Source organism: Schistocerca nitens, chromosome 5, assembly GCF_023898315.1.
Source record: "Schistocerca nitens isolate TAMUIC-IGC-003100 chromosome 5, iqSchNite1.1, whole genome shotgun sequence".
In the NCBI taxonomy this organism is placed as follows: domain Eukaryota; kingdom Metazoa; phylum Arthropoda; class Insecta; order Orthoptera; family Acrididae; genus Schistocerca; species Schistocerca nitens.
The window spans coordinates 395,194,764-395,211,565 of record NC_064618.1 but is presented as its reverse complement, the minus strand read 5'-3'; the positions used below and the strand labels follow the sequence as shown (position 1 = coordinate 395,211,565).

The 16,802-nt window shown below is 42.0% G+C and overlaps 1 protein-coding gene across 3 annotated transcripts in view; it reads left to right on the top strand.

Annotated features, from left to right (window-relative positions):
* LOC126259363 (uncharacterized transporter slc-17.2-like) overlaps positions 1-16,802 on the top strand; it is a 531,434-nt gene that overhangs the window by 340,168 nt on the left and 174,464 nt on the right. For all 3 annotated transcript variants that reach the window (XM_049956099.1, XM_049956101.1, XM_049956100.1), the window contains one exon: positions 9,387-9,511. In XM_049956099.1, the coding sequence (XP_049812056.1) occupies positions 9,454-9,511 (58 nt within the window). In that variant the 5' untranslated portion in view covers positions 9,387-9,453. The remainder of the gene's footprint in view (positions 1-9,386; positions 9,512-16,802) is intronic.

Below are 16,802 nucleotides of genomic sequence, written 5' to 3'. Positions count from 1 at the left end.
CACGGGTCGTAACACATCTGAAATGTAACGTCCACTGTTCAAAGTGCCGTCAATGCGAACAAGAGGTGACCGAGACGTGTAACCAATGGCACCCCATACCATCACGCGATGACGAATACACGCTTCAATGTGCGTTTACCGCGATGTCGCCAAACACGGATGCGACCATGATGATGCTGTAAACAGAACCTGGATTCATCCGAAAAAATGACTTTCTGCCATTGGTGTACCCAGGTTCGTCGTTGAGTACACCATCGCAGGCGCTTCTGACTGTGATGCAGCGTCAAGGGTAACCGCAGCAATGGTCTCCGAGCTGATAGTCCATGCTGCTGCAAACGTCGTTGAACTGCTGGTGCAGATGGTTGTTGTCTTGCAAACGTCTCCATCTGTTGACCCAGGGATCGAAACGTGGCTGCACGATCCGTTAGAGCCATGCGGATAAGATGCCTGTTATCTCGATTGCTACTGATACGAGGCCGTTGGGATCCAGCACGGTGTTCCGTATTACCCTCCTGAACCCACCGATTCCATATTCTAACAGTCATTGGATCTCGACCAACGCGAGTAACAATGTCGCGATACGATAAACCGCAATCGCGGTGGGCTACAATCCGAACTTTATCAAAGTCGGAAACGTGATGGTACGCATTTCTCCTCCTTACACGAGGCATCACAACAACGTTTCACCAGGCAACGCCGGTCAACTGCTGTTTGTGTATGAGAAATCGGCTGGAAACTTTCCTCATGTCAGCACTTTGTAGGTGTCACCACCGGCGCCAACCTTGTGTGAATGCTCTGAGAAGCTAATCATTTGCATATCACAGCATCTTCTTCCTGTCGGTTAAATTTCGCTTCTGTAGCACGTCATCTTCGTGATGTAGCAATTTTAATGGCCAGTAGTGTAACTGAACTCGAAGAAACTTGTCTAAACTAACTGGACTCGAAGAAACCTGTCTCATTGAGCTTCAGAGAGAGTTTTCATATTTTGTCTTAACTCTTTTTCGACCTTCAACTGTATTCTTACTCTGAGACCAGATTAATCAAAGTAGCTCACATCCGTGTCAGTGTAAGAGAATTTCTTGTATATTTGTTATTGCCTCCTCCTGGAAGTAAGGAGCTGAAATACAACACTTCCTGTGGTATCTAGTAAACTGCTCTTGCTTAAACGTATCACAGCCTTAACTACAAATTTAAGGTTGACAATATTCACGTGCTAATATTCTACTACAAAACGCTCTTTAGCGTTGAGAGCAATCTGATTTCATATTTTTAGCCTCATGTTACATATTAGCTCGTGCCGCTTACTAGGCGAGGCCGAGACAGAATGGGAATAGATTTTGTATTTCCATCTTTCCAATAGTTGGACTGCGGCAGTTCGGCCGTTCGCTTAGGTAATAAAATGAAGCACCTACAGCGGTCATTTTGATGTTATTTTGTTATATTGCAACCAGTTCCAGTGACTCAATACACCATCTTCAAGGTCTTAACTGACGCTGAGGGTGTTAATTCCAATCATTTGCACAATCCCATCAGTGATCACCGTCTATCAACTGGTTTCCGTAGAATATTGTAACAGTGATGTGTTTGCAACCATCAAATACCAGCTGACCGAAGAAACATCGCTATTCAAGTATTCTACGGAAGCCAGTTCATAGATGTTGGCCACTGATGGGATCGTGTATAAGCTTGGTTTTAACTCCCTCAGCGCCAATTAAGGTCTGAAGATGGTGTATTGAGTCACAGAAAGTGATTGCAATTTAATCAAATAACACAAATATGATGGTTGTAGGTGTTTCATTTTATTACGTAGAATTTGAATAATCTCAACACTCAGCGCAGGCACACTGTTCGAGCACAATTAATTCGGAGAAGTTCAGGACATACTCTCGGGTCTGTAGATGTACTATGATTAAAAGTATCAAAAGTTTGAAAGTTACCTGTTAAATAGCCACTTTCATTGTTTGATTTTATCACTGTATTTCATTTGTTTCCCAAAACGAACTATTTCTGGAGTAAAGCAAAGATGACTCTGCACCTAGTGTCGGCTTAGAACACTAGTGTCTTTGTTTAGTCTCTGAGGTTTGAAGAAAGCATGCTCTGGGCTCTTCTGTTCGTACGGGCCAATTGAAGCGCTACCCGATCATAGAGTACACTGGGTCTTGTTTTCAAATACAGTTTGTTTTGATGTGTTAGTGGCGTTTTGTTGAAATGGCGTGTCGCTGAGTTGTTTGTTGGATGGTTTAAAGTAAATGGATTGTGCATATGCAGTGAAAATCTGTACTTCTATTCCATTAATAATTTATGGCGTACTTGCACGTCATCGTTAAATTTTCATTACTTCATGTTGCGAACCTGTTACGGCTAGAACGAGTGGACCTGATTTTCACTCTCCGTTACCGATTCTTTCTTCTTTGTGAGAGTAGTAGCTTCGAGCCTCACTGCAGAATCTATTCATCATCAGTGAATTCAAAGAGTTGTGTTGTCAATTCAGTCACTCTTCCCCTCAGGCCAGCTTCCTAAATGGTTTTTGATTTGCATGGAGTCTCTGTTTATACGCTGAAGTGACAAAAGTCATGAGATATCTCCTAGTACCGTGTCAGACCCCCTTAACCCGGATAGTGCACCAGCCCGACGTGGCTCGGACCCAAAAAAACTTTGGAAGTCTCCTGCAGAAACATTGAGCCATGCTGCCTCTATAGCCGTCCATAATTGCGAAAGTATTGCCGGTGCAGGATTTTGTGTACGAACTGAACTCTCGTTTACGGTCCATAAATGTGCGATGGGATTCATGTCGGGCGATCTGGGTGACCAAACCATTCTCTCCAACTGTCCAGAGTGCTCTGACATGGCGCATTGTCCTCCACAAAAGTTCCATCGTTGCTTGAGAACGCGAGATCCTTGAATGGCTGCAGATAGTGTTGAAGTAGTCGAACATAACCATTTCCAGTGAATGATCGTTCACTTGGACCATAGGGCCCAGTCCATCAGTCCATTCCATGTGAGCACAGCCCACACCATTATGGAGCCACCACCAGCTTGCGTGAACTTGGGTTCATGGCTACGTGGGTGTGCATCACACTCGATCCCTACCATCAGCTCTTACCGAATGAAACGTGGACCCATCTACCACACTATGGTCTCCCAGTTGTCTAGTGTCCAGCCGATGGTCACGAGCCCAGGAGACGTTGCAGGCGATGTATTGTTAGCAGAGGCACCTGCGTCGGTCGTCTGTTACCGTAGCCCATTATCGCCAGACCCCATCGCACTTTCCTAACGGATACGTTCGGCGTACGTACCACATTGATTTCTGCGGTTTTTTCACGCGTGGTTGCTTCTCTGTTAACACTGACAAGGGTGCTGATAATCTCGCCGTTGGGCGCCCATAGGATCCCCAACCACATACACACACAATACTGACAACACTACACAACGTCCGCTGCTCTCGGTCGTTAAGTGAAGGCTGTCGGTCACTGGTTCGTCGTGGTGAAATGTAATGCCTGAGTGGTACTCTCGACACACTATCGACAACGATTTCCGAAAGGTAATGTCCCATGCGTCTAACTCGAAGTACCATTCCGCTATCAATGTCTGTTAATTCCTGTCGTGCGCCCATAATCACGCCGGAAACCTTTCCATGTGAATCACCTGAGTACAAATGACAGCTCCACCAATGCATTGTGCTTTTACACCTTGTGTACGCGATATTGCCGCCATCTGTATTTGTGCATATCGGTATATACCCCATTACTTCTGTCAACTTAGTGTACAGTGACGTATTTGAATGTAACTGCCATATTTATTTATTTATTTTCGGCCATAGTGGCTGCGTTTGTGAAGCGTGACTGTGTGAGGTATTTATTTATTTGTAATTTCTGCTACCTATCACTTTTATTTTTTAATATTTAATCAAACATAATACAAAGCGTTTCGAACATGTTCTGTTCATCATCAGGCGTTTATACATACATACATACCTACATAAATACAGAGAAATGTTACTTAAAAATAAAGTGTCTCAAACTAAATTAACCTAGAACTTTTTGTCCATTGTTCGCTACTGTAGTGGCTCGTGAGGCATTTGGGGAGGAGGGGAGCAGTGGATGGCCGCATATCTATGTCAGTGATGTCTTTGCTCATTTTTCTTGCTGTTGCTTATGTATGACATCACAGACTGTATAGGATGCAGATAGTTTTGCATCAGTTGTGTGTTGCGAAAATCGTGCGAAAGGCTTTTATATGACAGTTGATCACTTACGATCAGGAGCGGGTGAGCGCTAATTTTTTGGGACGCCGTGATTATTACCAATTGTGCTTTTGGAATATAGAGATCTCTTTTCGACACAGAAGCTAGGACAAATTTTCGTAGCGAAAATGCAAGAGATCCGGAATTATTCAACTTACACTTTCCCAAACTTCCTCATTTAAGCATGCAGAGGAGAATTTTGAATATTACTTATTTATCGTATGGCTTTTAGTGCCGGGGGTTTCCAAAGAAACCGCAGTAAACAATTTTCAAGCTTGCTGGGGGATGCCTCCGGAAGGCAGCGTTTGTTAGCTCAGCGGCCCAACACGCAGAGCTACCCCAAGTCGGTAGAGAATATAGGAAACAATTGTTTTAAAATAAAATAAAATCCATCACAAAAAAGTCTGAATTCTGACATTGCATGCTTTTCCTCTCATTGTGCAAGTTTCGCCATTTGATAGTGTGTGAATGCATGCATATTTTAAGATGTAATTGTGCATGGCACTGCTAGGTTCAGTTGCTACAGTATCATAAGAGCGTAAATAGATTTTGGACGAAAGGGCGAGGGAGGGATGCAGAGCGCAGTCGGCTCCGACGAAATCAAACATCCTGCTGAAAAAATCTTTTAGAAACGAGCGAGATAAAGAATGTATTGTCATCCCGCACCTCTTACGTTCTCCACAAACCTCTCCCCAACGTTGCGTATCGGAACTGGTTTTCATAAATGAGTATCGCGCACTTTACCAGATTGGGCGATATTTTGCCGTTTGGACTAGTAATGATAGAATGTTGAGCAAAAATTTTAAAGACATGCAACCATCGCCGTTTGGCCGATGTTTTTGTTGGTCACCTCGGTTTTTGGGCGACACAGACGAATCTGAGTGTATTCTTAGGCAGTGATTTTAATTTAGTGTTATTTGTAATGACATTTAGCACTCTGCTGCCTTGTGAAATACTGAAATGTTGTAGGCCCAAAGTTCTACCAGCCTCCAAATAACGAATCCAGTGTTAACATTAAACTGCTGTAGATAGGTAATTAGGCTGTTATAGGCGTGCTTACATACTTTTAATTTACCATAACGCTAGCGGATGAATCAGAATCGATTTTGCTCTTCTGTCATGGTACAAACTTATCCATAATTAGAAACTATCACAACAGCACACAGCACACTTGCAGTAAACTCTAGCACACATTAAATTCAACTGCAAGTAAGAATTGAATGGTTAACAAAACAACAACTGAGTTCAAACAAGACAAATAATTGGCCTTGGCTAAATCAGGGCCGGGCAGTTGCCGATAGTACTAGAGATGTATAGATAGTTTAAATCTATCATTAGTTTTGATGATTATAGATAGTGCGTATCCTTTTTTCATCGTGTGATTGAAAATTAAATTATCTTTCAGTTTCACAAGAATGCAACTAGGTCCTGTATAATTTCATGTTGGTGGTAGGGAGAGTCCAGGCCCCCTGGACTAACCTTTTGGCTAAGGCTTTGTTATGGGGCGGCAGTAATTGCGACACAAAGACAACGCCGCTAATGTTATATCTCTAAGAGCGACCTTTACTCTTTTCGGTTTTTAACCGTCTAGTTCGGTTAAACGTTGCATAACTAGTATAAGTAAATCCTAAATGCCGTGGGTTGAAAAGCTATGCCCTTTCACATACAAAGTTTTCGACCCATGCAGGCATTTCCATTTATGAACGCTGTCTGACTACAATAAGATAAAACGAAGTTACGTGAGTAGCTAACACTTAAGAGAGCAACAATTAATAACAGGCAGAGCAATGAGGAAGTCTATTTAATAGAATATGCAAAATTATCTCTAACATCTCCACAATAATAAATGTTTTTAGCGACCTGGCTTATAGCCACCTTCTGCGTCAGGGGTATGTGAGACCAACTCTGTAAATTATAGTAGCTGAATATGATGCAGCAAACATACATACACTTTCGTGAAACCAAGTCCATCGTCTTTCTAAGTTGCACGAGCATCACAACTTACCTTGTCTGCTGAAAAAATTCGTGAAAATAACTTGATATTTATATTTTGAATAGTGGGTGCTAGCTTTATTGTGAAATATCTAACGAAAAATATCAAATTTATCAATTACTGGGGACAAAGTTGTGGTTATGAGCACGTGGTTGCATAATAGCTTCAGAATGGAGGTCGCGCCGAAGCATTTAGATAACAAGTATGTGCCCGATGGAATTGAACTGACAGAGAATGATTGGACACCACTTAATATAAGTGATTTTAGAAAACCAAATAAACACGATAATATACATCTCATTAATGCTCAGGCAACATATGGCAGTTAATTATTTATTGGCAACTTCTGCTACCAATCACTTTTATTTTTTATGACATTTAATCTAACTTAATGCAAAGCGTTTCTGACATGTTCTGTTCATCGTCAGGTGTTTATACATACATATATAAGGAGAAATGTTACTTAAAAATAAATTGTCTTAAACTAAATTAATCTAGAACTTTTTGTCCATTGTTCGTTACTGTAGTGGCTGGTGTGGCTTTCAGGGGAGGGTGGGTGGGGGGGGAGTGCTGGAGGGGAGCAATGGATGGCCAGAAATCGATGTCAGTGATGTCTTCTGGTGGTTTATTTACATTGTCAAATCTTGAATCTATTGAGTTAGAACTGGTTTATGACTGTTGAATAATTTTGAGTTTTTGAATTCGGTTGAAGGATTAAGAATGTTATCTTCATGTTTTGTATTGTGAATAAAAATGTCCATTTCTTAAATGATATCCGTTTTTTTTTTACTTTTTCGTGTTTTGTGTAAAATTTCGAGAGTGTCTTCGATTTCCAAAGGATGGCCTGTGTCTTTAATGTGAGTTGCTACCGCTGATTTGTTACATTTATCAAGTCTGCAGCAGTCTAAATGTTCATTAAATCAAATTCTGAAATTTCTCCTTGTTTGGCCTATATAATATTTATTGCATTGGCTGTAGGTAATTTTGTAAATGACAGATGCATCAATACTTGCATCAGGTGGTTTTATATTGTGAATAAGCTTTCAACTATGGTTGTTGTTTGTGCTGAAGCTGATATTTACATCTGTGTTTTTGAATAGTCTTGCTAATTTTTCAGATACTATTCCAAGAGATGGCATTTTTAGATATTTTTCAGTTGAGAGTGTAGTTTGATGCTGTTTGTTCAGTTTATTTTTCATCTGTTGTGACATGATATGAATTACTGAAGGATCATATCCATTGTTTATTGCGGCATATATTATGGTCTCTATTTCTTGTTCGAGTTCTGTATGTTGCAGTGGAAACTTGTGTGCACTGTAGAGCATTTATCTATAAGTAGCTTTTTTGTGGGAGTAGGGATGTGGAGAGGAGTTTGGTATAGTGGTGTCAGTACCAGTAGGTTTTCTGTAAACATTTCAAGTTACCTTTCGGTTCTGTTTTGATATTTTCACGCCAAGAAAAAGTATGATGTTGTTATTTTCTTTTTCTAGGGAGAAATGAATATTTTTATGTAAGCTATTGAATTTGTTAAAAATGTTTGTCACTTCATCTTCTGTGCCATCAAATATAATAAATTAGGTGTCATCCACATATCTCTTATAAATTTTAAAATTGCTTGTGATGTTATCATTTAGTGACAGTATTTTATTTTATGTGTGGTTGATAAATATTTCAGTTATTAAGTCACTGAGAGGACTTCCCATCGTTAGTCCTAGGCCTTGCTTGTTAATGTTATTGTTGGAAGAGAAGTAATTATGTGACAGTACTAGATTAAGTACATCTATATGTTCTATGATTTTTGGTTTGCTCATTGTCCTAGCTTCTGTGTCGAAAAGACTTCTCTATATTCCAAAATCCCTATCGGTAATAATCACGGCGTCCCAAAAATTATGGCTCATCCGCTTTTGGTCAGTTCCTCAGCTCAAATCGAGACTGAAAGAAGAAGAGTGTAAATTGACGTTGAGGGGTGAAGGGGGATTGGAGCATGACTTCTTCTTAGTAGCTTGTCAAAATACAGAACTTCTAAGAAACGACATTATATCTCCGCTTGGTGAAAACTCCGAGGTCGTCGTCGGATGAAATGGTTTATTGTTCTTTATGGAAATTTCAAGAATAAATCAAAAAGTTGAGTCTTTTTATGATCCTCTTTACCGAATCGTAACCCCCCTCCCCTCACCTTTTGACAAAATCCTGGCTACGTTCTTTGCCGTAACATTTTCGTTTAGGTGGCTAGTACTGCATACAAATTTTTAACTTACCATAAAGCTAGCAGATGAATCAAAATCGATTTTCCTCTTCTGTCTTGTTACTAACTTATCCGTAATTATAAACTATCGCAACAGCCTGCAGCACAAAAACACTAAATGGTAGCACTTATATTAAATTCAGCTTCGAGTAAGAACTGGGAAACATAGGCTAGCGGACGTGAGACTAGGGTTGTCAGTCCACAGCTTGATGATTGAGAGCAAATTTACGAATTTATTCATTACTGTTTTTGAGCAGCTGCGATGTGTATTCTTTTCACCAAAATAACGATCCGTCGTCAGATGCACAAAAATTTTTAATTTCACTTTGCCAGGTTCAACAGACCAATCTATCATCTTCAGAAGTTTGATGCAGGTTTAAATCATGAGTAATCCGATGTCAAATAACAATCGGGCGATTGTTGTTTGACATCGGATTACACATCATTTTACCCTGTATCGGACTTCTGAAGATTACGGATTAATCTGTTGAAGCTGGTAAACTGAAAATAAAAATTTTTGTTCAGCTAACGTCTAATGTCTATTGTGGTGAAAAGAATGACAGAGAATCTATAGTTGTTGTTTTCTTAATTTTCCTGGTCGTTCCTAGGCAGCTAACTCGGAATTTATACATGAGGTTGGTGACGGTATACATGCCTTTACGAAAAACATCCAGAGTTTACATATGACTACTTCCCTTCCACCTAGTCTTACGACCCTGCCCTTATCCTGATATCGTTTGCTCACCATCCGAACCCCGAAATCCTACACAACATTTATCAATCAGTGGGCCATATCAGTGCCAGAGGCCCGAATAGATGGATTAACAATGAAGATATCAGTACTGTAACGAATGTGAAAGCGGCTTAAACTAGATAGTGTTTATCGATTCATTGCATTGTTCCAGGGTGTTGGATGTCAACACAGCCGTAAGGCGGTGGTTCCCGTGAAGCAGAGGAAAACCTCGCGACGCCATGGGGGGCGTCTACAGGGAGACGCCTTACCGTCCGACGACGACGATTGTGGAGAAAGGTGAGACGCCAAGTCATCCATCAGAGGCTGAGATAAGCATAAGGACACACAGTTCACCGCAAGCCTAAAGTTTACTATTTTGCAATAGAGGGCATCATATCTTCCAAGGTCTGCTGAAATATTTACGGTGTTCGTGGGCTAGTTAGTTATTACGTGACCCTTAGATGGCACTCGTGATGGTTCAAATGGTTCTGAGCACTATGGGACTTAACATCTGAGGTCATCAGTCCCATAGAACTTAGAACTACTTAAACCTAACTAACCTAAGGACATCACCACACATCCATGCCCGTAGCGGTCGCGCGGTTCCAGACTGAAGCGCCTAGAACAGCTCGACCACAGCGGCCGGCCGCACTCGTGATAAACAAGTCGATTACCCTGTAGCTGCACACACTTCTTAGGGAAATATATTCACGTGGCTACATGCTAGCCACTTATATGTTTATAACTGTCTACTAATTCCTACTCAAGAAGTTCTCTACGGTTTTGAAGGAGCTGTTGAGTAAAATCAACGTTAATTTGAATATAGAAAACGCTTCTCTCTGTTACTCATTCCATTACAGTGAGAACACTCTCAAAGAGTTTTGGGGCTATGTGTTTCATTCCTATTTGTGTCGTTGACAAAGGTTAATGCAGATAATTTCTCCTGCTGTTAGTAAATTTTTGAATTTGTCTAGTACTCCTCCACTTAAATAGGCCATTAACAACAAATATTCGTGAATTAAAATACATTGAGGTTATGTTAAAAATTTCCGATAGCTTAATTTGATGGATACAAGACGTACTTGTGCGAGAAACGTGTAAAACAGACACACACACACACACACACACACACACACACGAACACACGGTCACACAAAACCGCTCTGTCTTCTTTCGCCTGTGCCAGCCAGTTCCTTAAATCCGTTGCTACGGCTGTCTTGTTACTCTTATTTCTTATGTAGCAAAGTTCTTCCATTTCATCCAGTTCATTCTAATGTCGTTTGATAAGTTGATAAAACATTATTAACAAATGTTTCAACAAAAGACACTCTATACTCTTCGATATAGTTCCTATTCATAGTCATATATGATCTGGTCACTTTTCAGTCTTTACTAGTGACGTTCAATTAGTACTGCAACAAGTAATTTTTTTCTGATACCAGGTTGGTTTTATTCAGGATTCCAGTACACTATGTTATTCTTCTCTCGTGTGGCTACATATACTGTTTGTCAGCATACTGTTTGTCAGCATAACGTTCAATTGATGGCCATACACCATCTCACTGAGAGGCCTCTATGTCCACATGGTAACACTCTAATGATCGACGTCAGAGCGAACGTCTTCCGCCGGAGTGCATCCTGCATTGGGCCAAACAGATGGAAATCGGAAGGTGCGAGAAGCCAGTGGGGAACTCCTTTGAATACCCCAAATAGTGGACGAGTGTGTCAGCACAACCAATAAAGATGTCCAGGTGTGTAGCGATGTACTTGACTGTAATCCGTCGATCACTTCGAATGAGTGTCCGCACGTACCAACATTGCAGGAATCACAGCTGTGTGCGGCCGGCCGGCGCGCAGAGGATCGGACATGTCTGCATGACCTTGCTCCGATGACGACAGACGCCTCGCTCAACGACTCACAGTGCTTTTGTTCACTGCCAGGCGTCCGCAGACATTCTGCAAGAGCCTATGAATATCTGCGATGCTCTGGTTTTCCGCCACAAGATACTCAGTAACTGCTCTCTGCTTGGAACGCACCTTCGTCACAGACGCCAATTTGAAGGCGGCATCTACCGCCGCCACCTTCTGAACTTAATGAAACTATAGGGGCTGAAGCGGTAACATTCCATGATGTCTAACAACAAATTCAGTTTTTTTTTAATCGCAACCGACCGAGAAAAAAATATGTTGCAAAAAAATGGCTCTGAGCACTAGGGGACTTAACTTCTGAGGTCATCAGTCCCCTAGAACTTAGAACTACTTAAACCTAACTAACCTAAGGACATCACATACATCCATGCCCGAGGTAGGATTTGAACCTGCGACCGTAGCGGTCGCGCCGTTCCAGACTGTAGCGCCTAGAGCCGCTCGGCCACTCCGGCCGGCAATATGTTGCATTACGTATTGAATTCCCCCTCGTACTTTCCATTGTAAAATTTTTTGAACTCTGATACTCATTCATGGGAATAATACTCATTTGATGCCAATTTCTTAGCACTGAGTAATGTTTCAACTTGAAGAATAGAAAGAAATTAATTGAAGCAAAACCTGGAGAATACAGTGGATGAGGAAACAATGCGAGTGTTGTGTGTGGCAACATTGGTATCAGTTCATTCTGCTCAAGTTTCAAATGTTTCCACATTGAAGAGTAACAGTCCCCAGTTATCATTCTACTCTTTCCCAACTACACCCTGGGAACTCCAAAAAAGCAATGAGCATCACCTAACCAGCTAGTAAAATGTTGTGTATCGTCTTGAGTGCAATCTTGCCTACTTGATTCCATTCTTTTGACAGCTGTTTAAACTTCAGTGTGTAATTATAGATCCCAGTTTCATCCTAAGACAGAAACTTTCGCAACAGGGTCCACCAAGCATTACCTTTCAGTGAGTTGTAACGCTATTCCGGATGCTTTTATGGTTGAAAATTGCGACGATACCTAATGTGCATCGAGCTTTTTAGTTCAGGATGTTGTGTACTTCTTCCAATGAGATATCTGTCTCACGCACTTTCACTCGGTGGTCCTGCATTGTGATGTCATGTATTTTTTCAATTATCTCTGGTATGATGACGTCATTTTGATGCTCCTAATTCTCCTCCTCCTCTTAATTCTTAAATTAATGACAGTGAATGGTCTTAAAAAATAATGACTTCAGATGGCACATCAACAGTTCAGGCATTGTTATCAGCCTCTACAGGGATCACTCATACCAACAGACGTGTTATTTTATAAAATTACTCTTGTTATTTTACACAATTACTCTCATTTAATAGAAACTTACCACACTTATCAAACGGCCTTCGCTTCGCCTTCTGTACGGTTATGTTACTGATGTGTATCATAAGCGGGGCGTTCATTCCACGCAGCAGGTTTTTCGATATAAAAATTGGCTTTCTGGACGTGCCTATACAGCCATCTCAACAGTGGAAATATGATATAACGGTGTGTTTAGACAGTTCATAATATTCATTACATAGGCTTAGAGTTGTCTTGTGACGCCTTGCAGGATATTTCAGTGTCTGTTATGTCGGTACGAAGACAGGACAACACAACACTCAGTCTACGAGCGGAGGAAATCTCCGACCCGGCCTGGAATCGAACCCGGCTCTCTCCAGTTAGTAGTTCACCGTGCTGACACCGCAGCTACCGAAGCGGACGCTGAATAACCGCCTTCACTTTTCCTTCTTTTCAACAGACGTGCTTTATACAGGGTCATTTTTCCTTCTTTTTTGGCACTGGCTTTCGAAGTTTATTCATAATTCCTTCTTTCCTATTCTTTGTTATTAGTAATCAGGCAACCTATTACTTCCTTGTTCATCGACAGGCGTTCTTCCCACGCACCATTCGTGAATGCAACAGGAAAGGGGCCAAACTTCTGGCGCCCTGCGCCACACATCCCAAAGGGCGACTTGCAAAATATAGATGTAGATTTTGATGTAACCTTCTTTCCTTCAAATCCAGTTTTGGTAAGCGTTTTTGTGCTGTACTTTAAGGTGCGAAGGGTGGCGGTTTGTTAACTCCTCACAATCAGTGGACATATTGAAGTATACATATGTAGCAGAGAGGTTAGATTCAACCGGTAGACCACCAAAGATCAACCAGTTGGCATCTTTGCCGTAGAAAGACGATGCCAACACTTCTTTTTATCCTCACTAATGCGCGAAAGTAACGCTGGAGCATGACAGCTTTACCAGAAGTTACTTCAGATCGTTGGTGCTGGAAACTCTACGATCTCGATGACCTTTACGTGTCTGTCGACTAACTCCTTGGAATAGTTACTCGAGTTCGCGCTGGGAATAGCAGACGCCAACGAGACACGTCACGAACTGGCGCTGTTTTATCTCAAGTGACGAATCACAGTTTTCTTTGAAAACGGAAGACCGAAAGACGACGAGGCCATAGATGGTAAAAACGGGAAATGTGGATGGAGCGTAATTGAGTGATGAACCATGGATTCATTTCATAGCAGTGAGGGACTGGTGCTACTGGCTGGATCGTCTGGGAATCCCGTACATTTAAAAATTGGCGTTTGGAAACTGTACATGGAGGTAAAAATACAAGGGAGGTTGCGTTACGTCACAAACTTGAAGCCGTTGACCCCCATGTTAACTAGCACAAAGCATTAGGTTCACTGCATTCATAACCCCATAGTTCACCACGGTGACACTTCCCCATGACGACACTCTGACTGTGTCATATTACTAGAGCAAATATGCATTCCAGAACAGAATAATGTTCGAAATTGCATTCCTGACACAATTGTATTCGTGTAAGCTCCATAATTTTTAGTATTTAAAACAGCTGTTGCGGGGATATGACAGAAATAATTAACAAGATGCATTCGTAAACAGTAGTCTGCTAATGTTTTGGGTTAGGCACTTAAAATGGCGGCAGGCCCCGCCCACTCTGGCTTCAAAACAGCGCACAGCGTAAGTCTGTAGTGCCGCCTCCCTTATTTTTATACCTCCATGCAGCAGTAGGCCTAAATAAGGAACTGTGACTAGCAACTGCAGCGTTTCTGCGACATTAACAAGTCAGGATTTCAAGATTTTCCTTTTAATATGTATGGAGGGATCATCAAAAGATATGAAAACCCTGACACAGCCCTCTCATTTTAGAAGAGGAATTTCTGACTTACCTCTAATGTACATTCATGTTCAGAAAAAAAAGAACCACCTTCGACGACTGCAGATAGGATAATCATATTCATACGACTTGTACATTAGTATGTTCTGCAGAAATAATTAGCATTTCAGTCACCTCGGTTTAGTATGTGCCCTGTTGCCTAACAGGCACAGGGTCCGCCATGGGCCCTGTTAACCTGTTCCATGCGTGATGGCATCGACGCTTGTAAAGCGCGAATAGCTTCCTGTGGTGTACCCATCAATGCTGCATTCCCCTGGTTCCAAAGCTGGGCTGTGGTGGCCGAAGTGGCCGAGCGGTTCTAGGCGCTACAGTCTAAAACCGCGACACCACTACGGTCGCAGGTTCGAATCCTGCCTCGGGCATGGATGTGTGTGATGTCCTTAGGTTAGTTAGGTTTAAGTAGTTCTAAAAGTTCTAGGGGACTGATGACCTCAGAAGTTAAGTCCCATAGTGCTCAGACCCATTTGAACCATCCGCAATGGGTCACAGCGCGGCAACCGTCATATGATCATATTTCACACATTTTCGATAGATGACAAGTCTGATGATCTTGCAGGCCGGGAAAAAAGGCTGACATCCTGTGACACAAAAAAGGCACGTGTTCGTGCAGCAGCATGTGGTCGTCCGTTGGCTTGCTGAAAAATGGTGCCCAGAGTGTTGTGCAGAAAGGGTATGGCTACGGGACGCAGCATGTCATTCACCTAGAACACAGTGTCACAGTGTCCTGGACACCAAATGTGATTTGTGGTAGTGTGCAATAGCACCCCAAACTATAAGGCCTCGAGCTGGAGCTACATGTCTTGTGCGAATGCAGTCACTGTGATGTCTCTCCCCATGCCTGTGGCACGAACAGAACATAGCCTCGTCCGAAAACTCTATCTGATGCTATTCCTCCTCCCAGTGAGGTCTTTCCACACAACATTGCCGGTCACCATGTTTCTGCACATTCGTCAGTTGTGGGCGGAGAAGTGGACGACGCGCACGTAACCCACGCCGTAATAAATGGCGATGGACTGTCTCCCCCGATAGCGTATGATGTGTTACACTGTTTCACCTTTGCCCCAGAGTCGAGGAGGAAGAAGATCTGTCTTGCAATGCTGTTCGGATGAGGTGACTAGCTTCTCGGGGGCTGGTCTGGATGGTGCGACTTGATCCATCTCCTCGTGTTCTTCGGTCTTCCGGCAACTGTTCTTCCCAGGCCGGTTGCACTGCCGAAACACCTCGTTCCACACGAGCAGCAGCAATTTTCCTGATGGTTGCATCACGTTCTCCCGTGCCAATAGTGTGTCCTCTTTCAGACTCATTGATTTTACAGTACGGATCGCGCATACATCTGCGAGCCATCCTGCACCTCTGCTCAAGTCACACTGATCCGTTACCTCCGGTATAGCGACAACTAGAGGCGTAGGCACATTTTATTGGTAGGTAGTTTTGCTACGATATCGATGTTGACCTTGAACTCGCGGACTGACATTGTACAAACGCTAATCATTCCTACGTACCCGACTCACACAGTTATAGTTGGTGGTGACTTTAACTTACCCTCGATATGTTGGCGAAAATACATGTTTAACTCCGGAAGTACACATAAAACATCATCCGAAATGGTGCTAAACGCATTGTCTGAAAATTATTTTGAGCCGTTAGTTCATGAACCGACGCGAACAGTAAACGGCTGCGAAAACACACTTGACCTCTTAGCAACAAATAATCCCGAGTTAATAACGAGCATCAAAACGGATACAGGCATTAGGGCATTAGTGAACCCAGGGTTGTCGTAGTGAGATTGAATATTGTAACCCCCAAAACCTCAAAAAATAAACGAAAAATATACCTATTCAGAAAAGCAGATAAAAATTCACTTGATGCCTTCCTGAAAGACAATCTCTACTCCTTTCAAATTAATATAAGTGTAGATCAGATGCGGCATGAATTCAAAGAAATAAGAATTAATATAAGTGTAGATCAGATGCGGCATGAATTCAAAGAAATAGTATCGGCAGCAATTAAGATATCTGTACCAAATAAATTAGCAAACGACGGAGATTATCCTCCTTTGTACACAAAACGGGTCAGAATACTGTTGCAAAAATAACGAAAAAAACGTGCCAAATGTAAACAGATGCAAAATCTCCAAGATTGGCCATCTTTTAGAGAAGCTCGAAATTTAGCGAGGACTTCAATGCGAAATGCTTATAATACTTTCCACAAGCAACTTTGTCTCGAAACCTGGCAGAAAATCCAAAGAGATTCTGGTCGTATGTGAAGTATGCTAGCGGAAAGACACAATCAATACCTTTTCTGCGCGATAACAATGGAGATACTATCTAAGACAGTGCTGCCAAAACCAAGTTACTAAACACAGCCTTCCGAAATGCCTTCACAAAAGACGACGAAGTAAATATTCCAGAATTCGAATCAAGAACAGCTGCCAACATGGGTAAC